This window comes from Geotrypetes seraphini, chromosome 7, assembly GCF_902459505.1.
Source record: "Geotrypetes seraphini chromosome 7, aGeoSer1.1, whole genome shotgun sequence".
Lineage (NCBI taxonomy): Eukaryota > Metazoa > Chordata > Amphibia > Gymnophiona > Dermophiidae > Geotrypetes > Geotrypetes seraphini.
The window spans coordinates 47,454,294-47,472,352 of NC_047090.1; the positions used below are offsets into that span (position 1 = coordinate 47,454,294).

General features: G+C 44.8%; 1 protein-coding gene across 22 annotated transcripts in view; it reads left to right on the forward strand.

The window, feature by feature from the left end:
- CACNA1C (calcium voltage-gated channel subunit alpha1 C) overlaps positions 1-18,059 on the forward strand; it is a 1,333,094-nt gene that overhangs the window by 1,007,945 nt on the left and 307,090 nt on the right. For all 22 annotated transcript variants that reach the window (XM_033951116.1, XM_033951118.1, XM_033951120.1 and 19 more), the window contains one exon: positions 6,617-6,842. In XM_033951116.1, coding sequence (XP_033807007.1) covers positions 6,617-6,842 — 226 coding nt within the window. The remainder of the gene's footprint in view (positions 1-6,616; positions 6,843-18,059) is intronic.

Sequence of the window (18,059 nt, forward strand, 5' to 3'; positions counted from 1 at the left end):
GTGCGGCCAAGCCACGGAGGCGTGATAACGCTTTTCATCTTTTCTTTTCCATTCCTTTCCCGATAATTCCTAACATCCTATTTGCTTTTTTAGCTGCTGCCACAAACCGAGCTGAGGGTTTCAACGTATCCTCAACCATGACACCTAGGGCTCCTTTTACAAAGGTGCGCTAGTGTTTTTAGCGCACGCCCCGGATTAGCGCGCGCCAGCCGAAAAACTGCCGCCTGCTCAAGAGGAGGCGGAAGCGGCTAGCACGCACACTATTCCGCGTGTTAAGGCCCTAACGCACTTTTGTAAAAGGAGCCCCTAGGTTCTTTTCCTGGGCAGTGAATCTTGAAACCCTGCATTATGTAGCTCTAGTTCGGGTTCCTCTTTCCCACATCTATCATGTTGCAGTTGCTCACATTAAATCTCATCTGCCATTTTGACTCCCAGTCTCACAAGGTCCTCGTGCAATTTTTCACAATCCTCTCATGATTTAACATCTTTGAACAATTTTCTATTGACAGCAAATTGAATTTTAAAAAGCAGCAGTCCCAGCACAGACCCCTGGGGAACACCATTATTTACCCTTCTTCATTGAGAATATTGACCATTTAAACCAGGGCTGCCAAAGTCTGGTCCTCAAGATCTGCTGGCAGGCCAGGTTTTCTGGATATCTGCAATGAATATGCATGAGAGAGATTTGCCTGCACTGCCTTCTTCGTATGCAAATCTCTCTCATGCATGTTCAGTGCAGATATCCAGAAAACATAAAAACATAAGCAATGCCTCCACTGGGTCAGACCTGAGGTCCATCGTGCCCAGCAGCCCGCTCACACGGTGGCCCAACAGGTCCAGGACCTATGCAGTAATCCTCTATCTATACCCCTCTATCCCCTTTTCCAGCAGGAAATTGTCCAATCCTTTCTTGAACCCCAGTACCGTACTCCTCCCTATTACGTTCTCTGGAAGCGCATTCACAATTATAATCCCATTTGCTGACTCTATCTCGGAAACTATTCCCAAGGCTTCAGAAGCCATAAACATGATGGAGCAATGGATGACAAACTTCAAGCTCAAACTTAATTCAGAAAAAACAAAATTCTTCATTGCTTCACCACATCCGTTTGAGACCAAAACACCTCTATGCATCAATGAACTTAATCACCCCATCCAGCCCACCATAAAGATACTAGGCGTATGCCTAACCATGAAAGACCAGGTGGACTCCTTAATCAGAAAGGGTTTCTTCACTCTCTGGAAACTCAGATCCATTAAAGCTTATTTCGATACGTCGGCATTCAGAACCCTAGTCCAATCCCTCGTACTAAGTCAACTTGACTACTGTAACATCGCCTACTTAGCCATTTCCCCCAAAAAATATGCAACATGTACAACTAATGCAAAATGCAGCAGTCAGATTAATCTTCGGACTAAAGAAATTCGATCATGTATCACCCTACTACCGGCAGTTACATTGGCTACCGATGGAAGCTCGCATAAAGTTTAAATTCGCCTGCTTCTGCTTTAAAGCGCTAAACGGACTTGCCCCTAAATACATAATTGACCTTTTCTCCTTCTCTGCCAACAGACACAAGAGAAGCTCTCATTCCTACTTCGTTTCCCCCCCAGTTAGAGGTTGTAAACTGAAAAAACACCATGAACACCTTCTTTCACATCAAGCAGCATTGTGGGGTAGAGACCTAGATCAACTGCTTTCGCCCACTACTTATGAGGAATTCAGAAAACGTCTAAAAACTCAACTGTTCCTAAAGTATCTAGACAACTGACCCACTCATCTTCTTTCTCCTCCATAGTGATTCCTCTGTCCTATTAATCTCTTTTTTTCTCAACAACGCATTTCCGGTTCTATTAACTCTCCTCTTCCCCCCTCTTAAATTCAATCAATTTGTACCTCGTTTAATCTATTGTAAACCGCATAGAACTTAACGATATTGCGGTATATAAGCTGTTATTATTATTATTCCAGGTGTCCACCACACATTGGGTAAAGAAGAACTTCCTAGCATTCGTTTTGAATCTGTCCCCTTTCAACTTTTCCGAATGCCCTCTTGTTCTTTTATTTTTTGAGAGTTTGACGAATCTGTCCCTCTCTACTCTCTCTATGCCCTTCATGATCTTATATGTCTCTATCATATCCCCTCTAAGTCTACTCTTCTCCAGGGAAAAGAGACCCAGTTTCTCCAATCTCTCAGCGTATGAAAGGTTTTCCATCCCCTTTATCAGACGCGTTGCTCTCCTCTGAACCCTCTCGAATAACGCCATGTCCTTCTTAAGGTACGGTGACCAATATTGGACGCAGTACTCCAGATGCGGACGCACCATCACCCGATACAACGGCAGGATAACTTCTTTCATTCTGGTTGTAATACCCTTCTTGATTATGCCTAGCATTCAGTTTGCCTTCTTAGTGGCCGCTGCGCACTGTGACGTCGGCTTCATTGTCATGTCCACCATTACCCCCAAGTCCCTTTCTTGGGTACTCTCATTTCCCCAGGGGTCTGTGCTGGGACTGCTGCTTTTTAAAATATTTATCAATGATCTAGAGATGGGAATAACTAGTGAGATAATTAATAAAACCTGGTCTATCAGTAGATCTCGAGGACTGGACTTGGGCAGCCCTGAGTTAAACCTACTCTCTGTTTTTTATCTTTAAGCCAGTTCTTAATTCATAATAGGACATTACCACCTAAACCATGACTTTCTAATTTCCTCAGAAGTCTTTCATAGCCTTGAATATACTAAGAATACTGGGGTACCTGTTTAGTTTAGGCCTGCTGCCCATTTAGTAGCTGAATACTTCACTGATCCTCACGTCTGTTCTAACCTGGCCCACAAATAAAGCGATATCTAGACATTTAGCAATTTATATAGACCAGTATCTGTGTATTTTTAATTTTTTTTTACAAGAATAGACCAATTATGCATGCGCCAGCTTTAAATATAGAGCCAGTGCAAAGATGATGGGTGCCCAAGACTAGGATTACCAGATTTCCTCTTTAAAAAAGAGGCCACATGGCCCCATCCCGTCCCTCTCCTAGCCATACCCCCACACAAACCTCGTGTCTCCTTCCCTGAGCTCCAGGCCACGTCTAGAGGGCCTCCGTGAATGCGTGGATGTTGAAATGATGACATCACGCTCATGCACACTTGTGTGATGTCATCACATCAATATCCAGACATGTGCAGAGGCCCTCCAGACGTGGTCCCAAGCTCAGGGCTTTCAAAACCTGGACAAACTTCCTACTTAGGGCCATGACACCAACAACACTTCAACATTCATTCCTACCAGAACACCTAGCCTTGGTCATATGTGCAAAACATAGATAAATCCTATTCAAATACAGGACTACAAACTAAAAGTCCTAATATACACAAACACCTTAAGATGCCAGACTCTGAATGCAATACAACACCAGAGAAATAGAAATAAATATATTTCTTCCTTTACAGTGCAAAATATAGACAGCAGATGTAAATTCTGAAAACTAACACATTTCAATGAGTAAATTGAAAATAAAATCATTTTTCCTACCTTTAGTGATTTTATTTTTCTACTCATCTTTTCCCAGTCTATGGTTGCACTTCCTTCTGTCTGTGCTCTAAACTTTTTTCCAGAGCCGCCTTATCCATTTGCTGTTTTTCCCTCCTTCACTTTCTGCCCTACATCCATCTTTGGATACACAAAACGAACTGACCTCTATGGAGTAGCCTGTCTATAGAGGGTGATCAAAAATATGTAGAATGCTCAGAGGTATGAAACTCCGAAGGGAATGCTAGATAACCTCCTGTTGTAAGAGTTCACCTTCCAGTCATTGCAACTTCATAAAGCATTGATCACACTCCAAGACTTGGTGAATAGCTTAAATTAATTTCAAAGTCCTTTTAGTAGTTCAAAAATAATAGAAATAATATCTTCTCTTCTTATGACAGCATGCAATCATCATTGCGTTTATAGAGTAATAATACTTCCACTTAGTTTATAAAGTAGTAATACTTCCACTTAGATTGCGAAGACCTGCAATGTGACATAAACACACTCGAGAAATGGGCTGCGACATGGCAAATGAGGTTTAACGTGGATAAGTGTAAAATGATGCATGTCGGTAACAAAAATCTTATACATGAATACAGGATGTCCGGTGTAGTACTCGGAGAGACCCCCCCAAGAAAGAGACTTGGAAGTACTGGTCGACAAGTCAATGAAGCCGTCTGCGCAATGTGTGGTGGGGACAAAAAGGACAAACAGAATGTTAGGAATGATTAAGAAGGGGATCACAAGCAGATCAGAGAAGTTAATCATGCTGCTTTACTGGGCCATGGTACACCCCCACCTGGAATACTGCGTCCAGCACTGGTCACCATACAAGAAGAAGGACACGGTACTACTCGAGAGAGTCCAGAGAAGAGTGACTAAAATGGTCAAGAGACTGGAGAAGTTGCCGTACCGTGAGAGATTAGAGAAACTGGGCCTCTTCTCCCTTGAAAAGAGGAGACTGAGAGGGGACATAATCAAAACGTTCAAGATAATGAAGGGAATAGACTTAGTAGATAAAGACAGATTGTTCACCCTCTCCAAGGTAGAGAGAACGAGAAGGCACTCTCTAAAGTTAAAAGGGGATAGATTCCGTGTAAACGTAAGGAAGTTCTTCTTCACCCAGAGAGTGGTAGAAAACTGGAACGCTCTTCCGGAGGCAGTTATAGGGGAAAACACCTTCCAGGGATTCAAGACAAAGTTAGACAAGTTCCTGCTGAACTGGAACGTATGCAGGTAGGGCTGGTCTCAGTTAGGGCACTGGTCTTTGAGCTAAGGGACGCCGCGGGAGCGGACTGCTGAGCACGATGGACCACTGGTCTGACCTAGCAGTGGCAATTCTTATGTTGTTATGTTTACAAGTTTTGGAATTTGCAACATACTATCTAAACGAGTAGTCAATTCAGCCTCCAATACATTTACAGCGTCCCATACCTCCTCCGGTGTTATTTTCTCTGGACTCTTCTTCAGCCTGGGAGTAATCTTATCTCCAGCGTCAGAGCACTTGGAGCCCTCGGGTCCATCAAACCCTCAGTCCTTCCACCCTTGGCTCTAACACACTGCTCCTCCATTGGGCGTCCCATCACCCTGTGTAAGGCAGTAGTCAGTGTCCCAGCTCCAGTGTGAGTACAGGCAGCACTTCTGGCATCCAAAACCTTGCTCTCCGACTGATCCTGCAATCCACGTCCTGGCTGAGAGGGAGTCTCGCGGTATTTGGTGCTTATTCCCCCACAATATGCTCCTGCTCCCGAACTTTCTCATTCTCCACTTGAGGAAGGAGGAAGCCCTCCAAAGTCCGCTGTATCAGTTTCAGGGAGGAAGCCGGTTCAGCTGCGTAAGAACACGGCTTCCCTTTCCACCTCACCATTCTGTTGTTGCTGGCAGTATCGCAGATTGAGCAGTGCTCTCTCCTATGCATCCGATCGCGTCACCATTTTGCCTCCACCCAGTCCCAGCAAGATAAATTTTAATAAATTATATCAACACAGACTGCAGGTATCCTCAGGCATCTATACAAGAAGCAGAAGACAGACTAAACCAGGGGTGCTCATTGTTGGTTCTCAGGGGCCACAACCCAGTCAGATTTTTAGGATGTCTCCAATGAATACACATGAGATTTATTTGCATATAGTGGAGACAGTATGTACAAATAGATTTCATGCATATTCATTGGGGAAATCGTGAAGGCCCAACTGTGTTACAGCCTTTGAGGACCAGCCTTGGTCACCCCTGGACTAAGTTATGTCCACTTGAATACAACAGCCTGTGATTCCGTGGAAGTGATGTCAGAGGGAGAACTGATGCTGGCATGAGCAGCAGGTTGGAATTGCAAAGGCCAGCGAAGAGTTAGAGGTGCAGTTGGGAGGGGAGGGGAAGTGAAGGTACGCATGTGGCAGGGGGAGGAGTTGGATGGAGCAGGGGAAGCATAGAGGAGAAGGGGTGCCAGTGCCCCATCACGATGGTGCCTGGGGCAGACTGCCACCCCTCCCCCCCTTACTATACCACTGGGGTCTACATAAGCAAAAAAAAAAAAAAAAAAAAGATTCATATTCCAACAGCAAATTCTAATTAACAATAACTGAAGATAACAAAGAAAGTAATAGAATAATAACAATAATTACATGATTATTTACCTGTGGGTGGGGCTAATTGTATTGTGGTTGCCATTCATGACACTAAAATCTCAATAAAATCAAGGTGCATCCACCATTTTGAGGAATTTTGAAAATGCTGTAGCCTAATGTGTTTTCTGCCTTTATAGGGGAAAGTGTGGCACAGTGGTTAAAGCTACAGCTTCAGCACCCTGAGGTTGTGGGTTCAAACCATGCTGCTTCTTGTGACCCCTGAGCAAGTCACTTAATCCCCCCATTGCTCCAGGTACATTCGATAGATTGTGAACCCACTGGGACAGACAGGGAAAAATGCTTGAGTACCTCAATAAATTAATGTAAACCATTCTGAGCTCCCCTGGGAGAACAGTATAGAAACGGAATAAATAAATAGGGTACCTCAGTATTTGCAGTGAGGATTGGGTTGTTGCATGCATGTATGCACTCATTATATATATGTTGTCACCAGATACTGCAAACAAAGTGTTGCTGGCTCTTTTCACTGCGGAAATGCTACTAAAGATGTACAGCTTGGGACTGCAGGCCTACTTTGTGTCTCTCTTCAACCGTTTCGACTGCTTTATTGTATGTGGAGGGATCCTAGAGACCATCCTGGTGGAAACCAAGATTATGTCCCCCCTGGGAATTTCTGTGCTGAGATGTGTCCGACTCCTGAGAATATTCAAGATTACCAGGTACTTCTGTCCATTTTTAAGATGGGTTCCATATAAAGAAAAGCAAGACAAATGAAAAACTGTTCAATAGAAAAATGAGCTAAAGTTGGTCTGCCTGAATTTACAATTAGGTTTTCGATTGGTTGTATGTTCAATCCTGTTTTTTATTTTGCCCTGATCTGATTAAGGTGGATTTGATAGATTTTTGAAGAAGTTATCTAATATAATAAAACCCTAAGCCGCGCATGCGCACTCCCACTGCATGCGCCGGTTTTCCGTGAGCTTTAGGGACCCGCAGGTAGGAGTGCGCATGTGTGCTTAGGGTTCTGTTTTTCAGTCTGGCCTGCTCCCTGCTTGCCTTGTCATATTGTATTTTTTTGTTGAAAGACGCGGCACTGGCTTCTCTCACAATCCCCGCCTGCGTCGGACTTCCGACACAGGGGGGATCATGAGAGGAGCCGCCCCCGCATCTTTCAACTAAAAAATACAATACAACAAGGCGAGCAGGGAGCAGGCCAGACCGAAGCTCCGACTTGAACTGCCAGTTGGCCGGCTCCCTTGCTGGAGTTATTTTTCAGTTTAAAGGTGCCGCCGCGGCTCCTGTCACGAGCCGCACCTGCTTCAGAGAAGACTTCTAATGCAGGTGGGGATCGTTAGAGGAGCTGCCGCGGCTCCTTTAAACTGAAAAATAACTCGGCAAGGGAGTCGGCCAGATCACCACGGCAGCCACTTCCCCCCTCCCGCCCTCTCTCTGTCTGCCGAAAAAAACAAAAAAAAAACCAACAATCGCTGGCTTGTAGGGGGGAAAGGGGAGCTTGCAACAACCAAAACTCACAATGCCTGCGACTGTGACCACCCCCCCCCCCCACACACACACAAAGTAAACTCCCCTGGAGCAAGGGGGGGAGAGGGAGATCATTCCCATCTGTCCAAAGAAGGAACCGGCAGGTTCAATGGTCAGCTGGGGGCAGGAGCAAGGGAATCAATCATGAGATGAGGGTGGAGGACAAGGAGGAGAATGATAGTTGGGTGGGGGCGGAAAGAGATGCCTGATTGGGAGTTGGGGCCTGGGTTGGTGAGGAGAAGAGAGACATGGGATAGCCACTAGAAAGAGAGGCTTTGGGCTGGTGAGAGAAGCAGGCATTTGGAGTGCAGGTAGGAGAGAGAGAGTGCATGGATGGGGTGGCCCACCACCACCTCAGCGAACGAGAGCTAAAGGAACCACTCCCCTCTCCCACCAGGAGTGTGCGGGCAACTGACCACAGCTGGATTGAGGAAAGGGCAAGGGATCCCTTAGCTGGCACCGCTGGAAGGCGGCTTCAGTTAGGGTCTGGGCAGGGAGAGCGACAGAAAGAAAAAAAGATAGAAAGAAAGAAATAAAGATAGACAGCGAGAGGGAGAAAGAAAGATAGAAAGAAATAAAGAAAGATAGACAGGGCAGGGAGAGAGACAGAAAGAAAAAAGATAGACGGGGCAGGGAGAGAGACAGAAAGAAAGGAAGAAAGAGACAGGGGGGCAGGAGAAAGACAGACATTTATTTTAGCACCCGTTAATGTAACGGGCTTAAACACTAGTTTAACTATAATGAATAAGGTTTGCCTCAATTCTGTTCCTGCTAGTTAGGGTTACCAGACGTCTGGATTTCCACAGGCATGTCCTTCTTTTGAGGGCGTGTCCAGAGGTCTGGATGGCTTTTCAAAACCTGGCACTTTGTCCAGGTTGTGAAAAGAAATCACGTCGGGAGGGGACATCCGCGCACGCGTGGATCCAACACGGTGATGTCATTGTGTTGCATCCGCGCAAGCACGGATGCCTTCCTGCCCAACAAACAAGTATCGTGGGTGGGGCTGGGGGCGGAGCAGGGCAGAGATGAGTGGAAATGGGGGCGGGTCTAGGGGGTCCAGATTTTACTAAGGTAAAATCTGGTAACTCTACTAATAAAAAGCATTCTGTAGTTTATGTTTCTTCTGATAGTGTGGACTTGACTGGAATTTTGGAAGGATCCACTGCAGAGGTGTGAACTACTCACTTATGTTTGTTTTCCTCCAAGGTAAACATACATTATTATGGATTTATTTTAGATCTATGGACACTAAGGGCCAGATTCTAATAATAGCGCTATAAGTTAGGCACGGTAGGTGCCCTACCGCCGCCTAACTTAATTGTTTTAATTGGTTCAATCGGTACAGTAATTGACTGCAACGATTAATAAACAAAATGCCATTAAAAAATGAACACGCATAGTGCCGTTCTCCTGACTAAGGAGGTGTCTTGTAGTGCCTATGGCCACTGTGGACACGTTTAACACCAGAAGTGGCCTTAGGCGCCTCTGTAGGCGTGATTCTCATGAAAGGTAGGTGACAGAAATATAGGCCTTTAAAACCCTGGCCTACATTTCCAACACCTTTCACATAGCCACAATTCTCCAAGCAGTGCTGTTGCGTGATTGATACGATTCTGCTTTGGTAGGTGGCCACTGATTATGGCACCATATGGAGAATCAGCCCCTAATTTTCTAGAAGGAAAGATTTCATTATTCCCTGATTTTTCAAGATGGACATAGCAGATGGAAGCAGTTCCTTAACCTGTGGCAGCAAGCCTTTGATAAAGGAGTGAAATTTCAATTAATATATCCTTGTAAATGTTTAACTTCACTTGATAGTCATACTTATGTGTTTTATGAACCATCTCAACTTCAATTCTTTATGGAAGTTAAGGTAACTGCTAGTTTAAAAGATTAAGAGTATTTCTGGAAAGCTGTGTCTTACATCCCTTCTAAATTCCATATGCTAGGTGTTTAGTCCCAACCCGCAATCTGGGAGTTGCAGAAATCCACAAACCTTTCTCAGCACATGCTCCACCCCCTTAGCCTGAGAGCTAGCAAATATATCCAGTTAAAATTTCTGCAAGCAATCCATGCAGAAGTCTTTTGCAGTTGCTCTGCTTCTTTTTCTTCTTTTTTGCTTAAAGTTAATTTTCTTAGTGGTTTCAGTGCCTTGAGACCCTTTCCCGGTGGTCCCCTGTCGGAGGAAAAGATGCAGTCCTGTGGTGCTAGACTGCTGGTTCACAGAGAAACTCTGGTGGATCTGTGGAGCCAGCCTGCCACCGTTTCTAGACTCAGGGTCCCTTCCCCTAGGTGTCTGCTTGCCGGAGACCTTGTCTTGGGTTTCAAGCGCAGACTGTATGCATCTGGAGTGAAACCCACCTGGGTTTCAATGCACAGACTGCCTTTCCCGCCCCTAACCGCATGGACAAGGATCCATGGGGGCAGTGGTTGTAGTCGGTATCTGGCCAGTTAGCAGTCCGAAGATCTTCCACTCTGGTCATTTGGAGAAGTTTCTGAGGCAGAAAACTCATTTTCCTCCACTCAGCTGCTGTTTAAAATTGCTGACAGCATGGCACTGCAGAACTGTGAGTACTCTCCATTATTTCCTATGAGAACTTCGGGGGTGGCTTCTGGATTGTTTTAAAAGTTGTTTTTCAAAGTTTCTGGGGGTAGAGTTGAGATTCCCCACCTCCCCAGAATCCAAATCACTATTTTTTATTTTGGGGTTTTGTTTATTCTTGCCAGTTTTGGTGCAAATTCACTGGCGGTGGCTATCTTGGATTTTTAATCATCTTTTTTTTCTAAGTTTTATTTCTGCCTCAAAACCCCTCGATTTGATTAAAAATAATTTGAGATGGACTCCCCAGCCCCTAATCTGTTGAATGTGGGCATTGATTGTGCCGGATTGGTGCTGGATCATCGATCATGTACCATGTGCTGTAGTGTGCTGGAGGAGGGAGCGGGAGCTTTGGACTTCGCCTCCTCTAAGTACTCGGGCTGGGGAGCTAACCTGGGTCCATGCCTTCTGAAGAAAATCTCGCTCAGAGGCTGTCCTGGAGTCTGACAAAAAAAACCTGTGTTCTGAGTCTGGGGACTCTTTTGACGCGACGCATGTACCTCAACAGAGCCCTGCCATGGTTGCGGGGTGGGCCTTTTCACCGTATTCTTCAGACCCCGCTAATTTGACGCAGCTGGCAGGCGCGTCTGGTCTTTTTCGGTCGGTTGCGCCTGTGACATAGTTTCCTGTTCAGGAGCCTTCTCATATGGCTGTAGCAGACCTCGATTACAGTAGTTGCCATGCAGATATTTTGACTCTTCTGTATCCTGCCACTGCCTTTATTTTTGATCCGGCTGATGTTTTTGCTGGGACTGGTCACCTTGGCCGCCCTGTGCGTCCAGATTTGGGTGCTGACCTTTCTTTGCAGATTATTAAGCAGGCTTCTGTCTGCCTTTTTACTGCTGAAATCCTGTCTGCCTCTTTACTGCCTCTTTACTTATGATATCCTGAGACATTTTTCCATTCAGTCCACAGCTTCTTGTTCTGGTTTCAAAACAATGTAATACCCCAGAAAGCTCTTTCCAACCTTCTCTAATGCTATGTCTAAGCTTTATCACCTGGATCCTGATTTTCAGCAGGTTTGAACAACTGGAGGTAGATTCCACCATGGCGCAGGTTATCCAGTGTGCAGCCCTCCCTAGTGATGGGGGAGTGAGGTTTAAGGACTCTCAGGATCGCAGGGTGGATATTATGTTAAAAGTATTCTTTTCTAGCAGCGTCTTTAGGCAGCAAGGCAGCGGTGGCCATTTCCTTTATGGTGTGTGCCTGTCATTCCGGCCTGCACAATACGTCCTCTGTGGAGGTGCATGCCTGTTCTCCGCTGGTGATGGTTGGTGTGGATTAGGTGTCGGATGCCCTTTATGATCTCATTTGAGTTCTTAGTCTATTTGCTGCTGATGCAATATCTGTGCGCCGGACTCTTTCAATGGGCTGCGGACTGCCTTGACACGCAGCTCCTCATTGGTAAGGCCCGACTTAGTGCAGGAAGAGGTGGTTGGAGCATACAGCAAGTGATTTCCTGCATTCGACGGCGCTCTGGCTGCTCTCTCCTGCCTCTCCCGCTGCCCTCTCCAGTCTCCCCCATGAAAAACCGTATTCGCGGTTTTTCAAGATTCGCAAGGGTTCCTGGAACGGAACCTCCGCGAATATCGGGGGAGTACTGTATTTGATATGGGGGCTCATTTTCAAAGCACTCAGACATATAAAGCACTATAGGTTACTGTGGTACTGTGTGTGTCTAAATACTTTGAAAATGAGCACCTTAATATCTGTGAGCTGTTTGAGCTATATGTTGGCCTTTTTAGGTTTAACTTGCCTGGAGGAATCTTGTTAAGATGGCCTAAATATTGAAAGGAGAACATTCCTTTGGAAGCACACCAATGATTAGGGTGCTACTATACTCTGCTTTTCCACTCACCCAATAAGTTCACTTAGATAATGTCACAGGTGGGTAAACACGGTCTTGGAGGGCCACAACCCAGTCGGATTTTCAAGATTTCCACAATGAGATCTATTTGTATAAGAACATAAGGATAGCCATTCTGGGTCTGACCAATGGTCCATCTAGCTACACTGGCCAATCCAGGTCACAAGTACCTGACAGAAGCCCAAGCTGTCGCAACATACAATGGCAGCAGTATATGATAGGGCGATTAAACAAATTTTAAATAAACTTGAAACTTGATTTCATGCATATTCATTGTAGATATCTTGAAAATATGACTGGGACAGCCCTCAAGGCCTATGATTGCTCACTCTGCCACATATATTCCCCACTGGAAGAGTTGGCGGGGAGGGCGCACAAACCGCCTGCAACCTTACAAGTGATGAATGCAATTCTTCCTTTTTCAAAATGTTCAGTATTTAAAGTGCTTGTCTGCTAAGACAGGACATTAAGAAAGCAAAACTCCAAGAGGGTTTTTCCACCTATGAATAGTTTATCATCATTTTTAGTTGTTATCCACTTATGATTAATTTCCCAGTCGTTGCATTTATACTAGGTTAATAATTAAGAACAAAAGGGGCAGGAGTCAAGATAGTCTTTGAGTGTCGGTAATACCTCTGTTTTGTTATGACACAGAAAAAGAGGATATAGCCCGCAGTTTCTTCTTTTCCTTCTCCAGCTATAACGACTGTGAGTTCATCTCCCTCTGCAGTGTCTGGAGGTGGAGATCTAATCAAAACAAAGAGAAATCCAGCGAATCGGCAGTAAAAATCGAACGCCAAAAACAAAAAGGAAACTACAGATAGAAATGTACAAGGACGGGAATCTTTATTGAAAAAACATGTAAATTTGTAATCCTTTGAATATAACTCTCATATACATGGGGCTCCTTTTACTAAGGTGCGCTAGCGTTTTTAGCGCAAGCAGGATACTGCTACACGGCTAGAACTAACGCCAGCTCAATGCTGGCATTATTCTGCATGTTAATGCCCTAACGTATCTTAGTAAAAGAAGCCTATGGAGTGCGGACCCTACATGGTCCATGTTTCGGAGAACCACTCCTTCCTCAGGGGTCCGAGATGAACAATTTATCACATGTAGAGGGTGATGCAAAAAACACTCTCTACATGTGATAGATTGGTCATCTCGGAATCCCCTCTCCCAAAAAGGGACCACCCCCACATGGAATGGACTCTCCGATGGATACAATGGCTGCATTGTGTGCCAAAGAAGACTCTTTGAAGAACCAGAATGTTCCATCCAATGCCAAGGACCTTGTGGATTCACCAGTAGGGAGCCCTGCATCACCAGTAGGGAACCTCCAGCAGCAACTAATGTTACCTCAAGTGGAATGTCATCTGTCTGCACATATGAACACCTTTTTTGTTTGAGTGGGCCCAAAAGTTCTGCCTCATACCTCACCCAAGCTCCACACCAGTCCCTGACCCCATAATCATAATACTAATGTAATGCCATTTCTTCCATTCATTCTTCTTATACACACAGTATAATCCTATTAACAATACATGATGGTAACCACAAAATCAAACTACACAAAGCACACAGTATGCAGAGAAATTTTTAATTAACTATCATTTATGTTCTGTTTTTTTCTGAGAGGTCAAAGCAGATGATTTTCAAATATACAATATGCTCTCCAACTCCCCTCCCCGATGCACACCTGTACAGCTCCACCATCCAGCCCTCCACGCTGATGCTGTTCTCTAAAGTAATGCTGCTTGAATTGCTGATTTGAATCAATTCACCAATTCACTTCAGTGAATCGATTAAAATTGATTCATTCAATGAAAAAAAAGTTGCATATGTACAGGGGAGCTGTCGGAATAAAATACCTCCTAACACGTTACCCTGTCTTTCAGAAATTCTTTTCAGCCCAGTTGTGTGGTCCTAGCCACATCTGGAAAAATCCAGATTGGATGGCCACAGAACTGAACATCTTTTTTCTGAAAATACAACTCCAGTATATGATTTTTTTCCTGTTCCGATGAGAAGGTAACCAAAAGAGTTACCCTAGTAGTAATTTCTTCCTGAGAGGATTCTAAAAAATTAGTCAAATTAATTGATTCCAGATTGGCAACATCATTGGCTCCCTCTTTAACTCCCTCAGGCTGAGGAACTAAAACAAATGAACATTCAGAAATAATCAAATTCTCTAAATTACCACCTTTAAATATCTATGTAACAATATATCAGGAGACAAAAGATGACAGATCAGAAAATTCAAAATGTGCAATGTTTTTGAATGATTTTCTAGGAACTCCAGTTGTCTGTGGATCACCAAACTGTCTTTAACAAAAACTGCATGAGCAGATTGACTATTAAGAAAAGAAAAAGAAATTTGTATCCATAGAAATACCATATTTTTTGCTCCATAACACACACTTTTTCCACCCCCAAAAAGGGGGTGGAAAAGTGGGTGCATCTTATGGAGCGAATACACCTTTCCCCCCCACCCACCCCACTCCACCCCGGTACCTTTTTTTTGATTGGTGTGGTCGGTGCTGGACGGCTGCCTTCCTGCAGAGTGGCACATAAGACAGGAGTGTGACCTTTGCGCTTCCTGCCTGGTCCCACTCTGCTCCGCGATTGGCTTGCTGGAGGCCAACTGATGGCAAGCCAATCATGGAGCGGAGCGGGAGCAGGGAGGGGGCGCAAAGGTCACACTCCTGCCTTATATGCCACTCTGCAGGGAGCCTTTGACAGACGTCTAATAGATAAACTGAGTGCCCTCGGGATGGGTCCCAAAGTGACGGAATGGGTTAAGAAATGGTTGAGTGGAAGGCAACAGAGGGTAGTGATCAATGGAGATCGCTCTGAGGAAAGGGGTGTTACCAATGGTGTGCCTCAAGGTTCTGTTCTTGGGCCTGATCTTTTTAACATTTTTATAAACGATATTGCTGAAGGGTTATCGGGTAAAATTTGCCTCTTTGTGGATGATACCAAAATCTGCAAAGGAATAGACACGCCGGATGGTGTGAATAACATGAAGAAAGACCTGGCGAAGCTTGAAGAATGGTCTGAAATTTGGCAGCTAAAATCTAATGCTAAGAAATGCAAGGTTATGCATTTGGGCTGCAAAAACCCAAGGGAACAGTACAGTTTAGGGGGAGAAAAACTTATTTGCATGACTTTGGTATGATTGTATGTGATGATCTTAAGGTGGCCAAACAGGTTGAAAAGGTGATGGTGAAAACTAGAAGGATGCTAGGTTGCATAGGGAGACTGCTTTCAATGCATATTCATTGGGGAAATCCTGAAAACTCGACTGGATTGCGGCCCTCAAGGAGGGACTTTGAGATCCCTGTTCTAGGGGGTTAATATTCAAAGTTGTTGGAAAAATAATGGAAGTGTTGCTGAAAGAAAGGATAGTGTACTTCCTTGAATCTAATGGGTTACAGGATCCGAGGCAACATGGCTTTACAAAAGGTAAATCATGCCAAATGAACCTGATTGAATTTTTTGATTGGGTGACCAGAGAGCTGGATCGAGGACATATGCTAGATGTAATTTACTTGGATTTCAGCAAAGCCTTTGATACAGTTCCTCATAGGAGGCTGTTGAACAAACTTGAAGGGCTGAAGTTAGGACCCAAAGTGGTGAACTGGGTCAGAAACTGGCTGTCGGACAGACGCCAGAGGGTGGTGGTTAATGGAAGTCGCTCGTAGGAAGGAAAGGTGACTAGTGGAATCCCTCAGGGTTCGGTGCTGGGGCCAATCCTGTTCAATATGTTTGTGAGTGATATTGCTGAAGGGTTAGAAGGAAAAGTGTGCCTTTTTGCAGATGATACCAAGATTTGAAACAGAGTAGACACCGAAGAGGGAGTGGAAAATATGAAAAAGGATCTGCAAAAGTTAGAGGAATGGTCTAATGCCTGGCAACTAAAATTCAATGCAAAGAAATGCAGAGTAATGCATTTGGGGATTAATAATAGGAAGGAACCGTATATGCTGGGAGGAGAGAAGCTGATATGCACGGACGGGGAGAGGGACCTTGGGGTGATAGTGTCCGAAGATCTAAAGGCGAAAAAACAGTGTGACGAGGCAATGGCTGCTGCCAGAAGGATGCTGGGCTGTATAATGAGAGGCGTAGTCAGAAGAAGGAAGAAGTTGTTGATGCCCCTGTACAGGTCATTGGTAAGGCCCCACTTGGAGTATTGTGTTCAGTTTTGGAGACCGTATTTGGCGAAAGGCGTAAGAAGACTTGAGGCGGTCCAGAGGAGGGTGATGAAAATGAAAGGAGGCTTGCGCCAGAAGACGTATGAGGAGAGACTGGAAGCCCTGAATATGTATACCCTAGAGGAAAGGAGAGACAGGGGAGATATGATTCAGACGTTCAAATACTTGAAGGGTATTAACGTAGAACAAAATCTTTTCCAGAGAAAGGAAAATGGTAAAACCAGAGGACATAATTTGAGGTTGAGGGGTGGTAGATTCAGGGGCAATGTTAGGAAATTCTACTTTATGGAGAGGGTAGTGGATGCCTGGAATGCGCTCCCGAGAGAGGTGGTGGAGAGTAAAACTGTGACTGAGTTCAAAGAAGCGTGGGATGAACACAGAAGATTTAGAATCAGAAAATAATATTAAATATTGAACTAGGCCAGTACTGGGCAGACTTGCACGGTCTGTGTCTGTATATGGCCGTTTGGTGGAGTATGGGCTGGGGAGGGCTTCAATGACTGGGAGGGTGTAGATGGGCTGGAGTAAGTCTTAACAGAGATTTCAGCAGTTGGAACCCAAGCACAGTACCGGGTAAAGCTTTGGATTCTTGCACAGAAATAGCTAAGAAGAAAAAAAATTTTTAAAAAAATTTTTAATTGAATCAGGTTGGGCAGACTGGATGGACCATTCGGGTCTTTATCTGCTGTCATCTACTATGTTACTATGAATCAAGCAGCCAGAAATGGCTTCTGGCTGATTAAATTGCTTGTTTGGAGCAACCTTCAAATTTTCAGTGGTACTTAACTGGTTAGTGCCACTAAAAATAAACAGTGCTGAACTGAAAATTGGCTATTGGGGCTAGAGACAGAACTTGACTGGTTAAGTGCTAATATTCATCATTTAACCAGCCAGGATAACTGTCTAAATAGTATCACATAAAAGTCAGTCCTGTCTTTATGCAGTAACTCTTTAGAGTTACCTCCCCCCCCCCCAACTTTTAGTAAGCTGCAATAGTGTTTTTTACTACATCCCAGAGTGCTAAATGCTTTGACGCTCATAGAAATCTTATCAGCACTGGTCGCCGTACATGACGAAGGACACGGTACTACTCGAAAGGATCCAAAGAAGAGCAACTAAGATGGTTAAGGGGTTGGAAGAACTGCCGTACAGCGAAAGATTAGAGAAACTGGGCCTCTTCTCCCTCTAACAGAGGAGATTAAGAGGGGACATGATCGAAACATTGAAGGTACTGAAAGGAATAGACTTAGTAGATAAGGACAGGTTGTTCACCCTCTCCAAGTTAGGGAGAACGAGAGGACACTCTCTAAAGTTGAAAGGGGATAGATTTCCTACAAACGTAAGGAAGTTCTTCTTTACCCAGATAGTGGTAGAAAGCTGGAATGCTCTTCCAGAGGCTGTTATAGGGGAAAACACCCTCCAGGGATTCAAGACAAAGCTAGACAAGTTCCAGCTGAGCCAGAACGTATGCAGGTAAGGCTAGTCTCAGGGCGCTGGTCTTTGACCTAAGGGCTGCCGCGGGAGCGGACTGCTGGGCACGATGGACCACTGGTCTGACCCAGCAGCGGCAATTCTTATCAGCCTTAGAGCAGTGTCGGAGCATTTAGCACCCCAGATCATGGTAGAAACCTCTACCGAGGCTTAGTAAAAAGTGTGTGTGTGGGGGGGTGTTAATGGATGTTTAGGTAGCAAACACATGTAGCAGGTGCAGCAT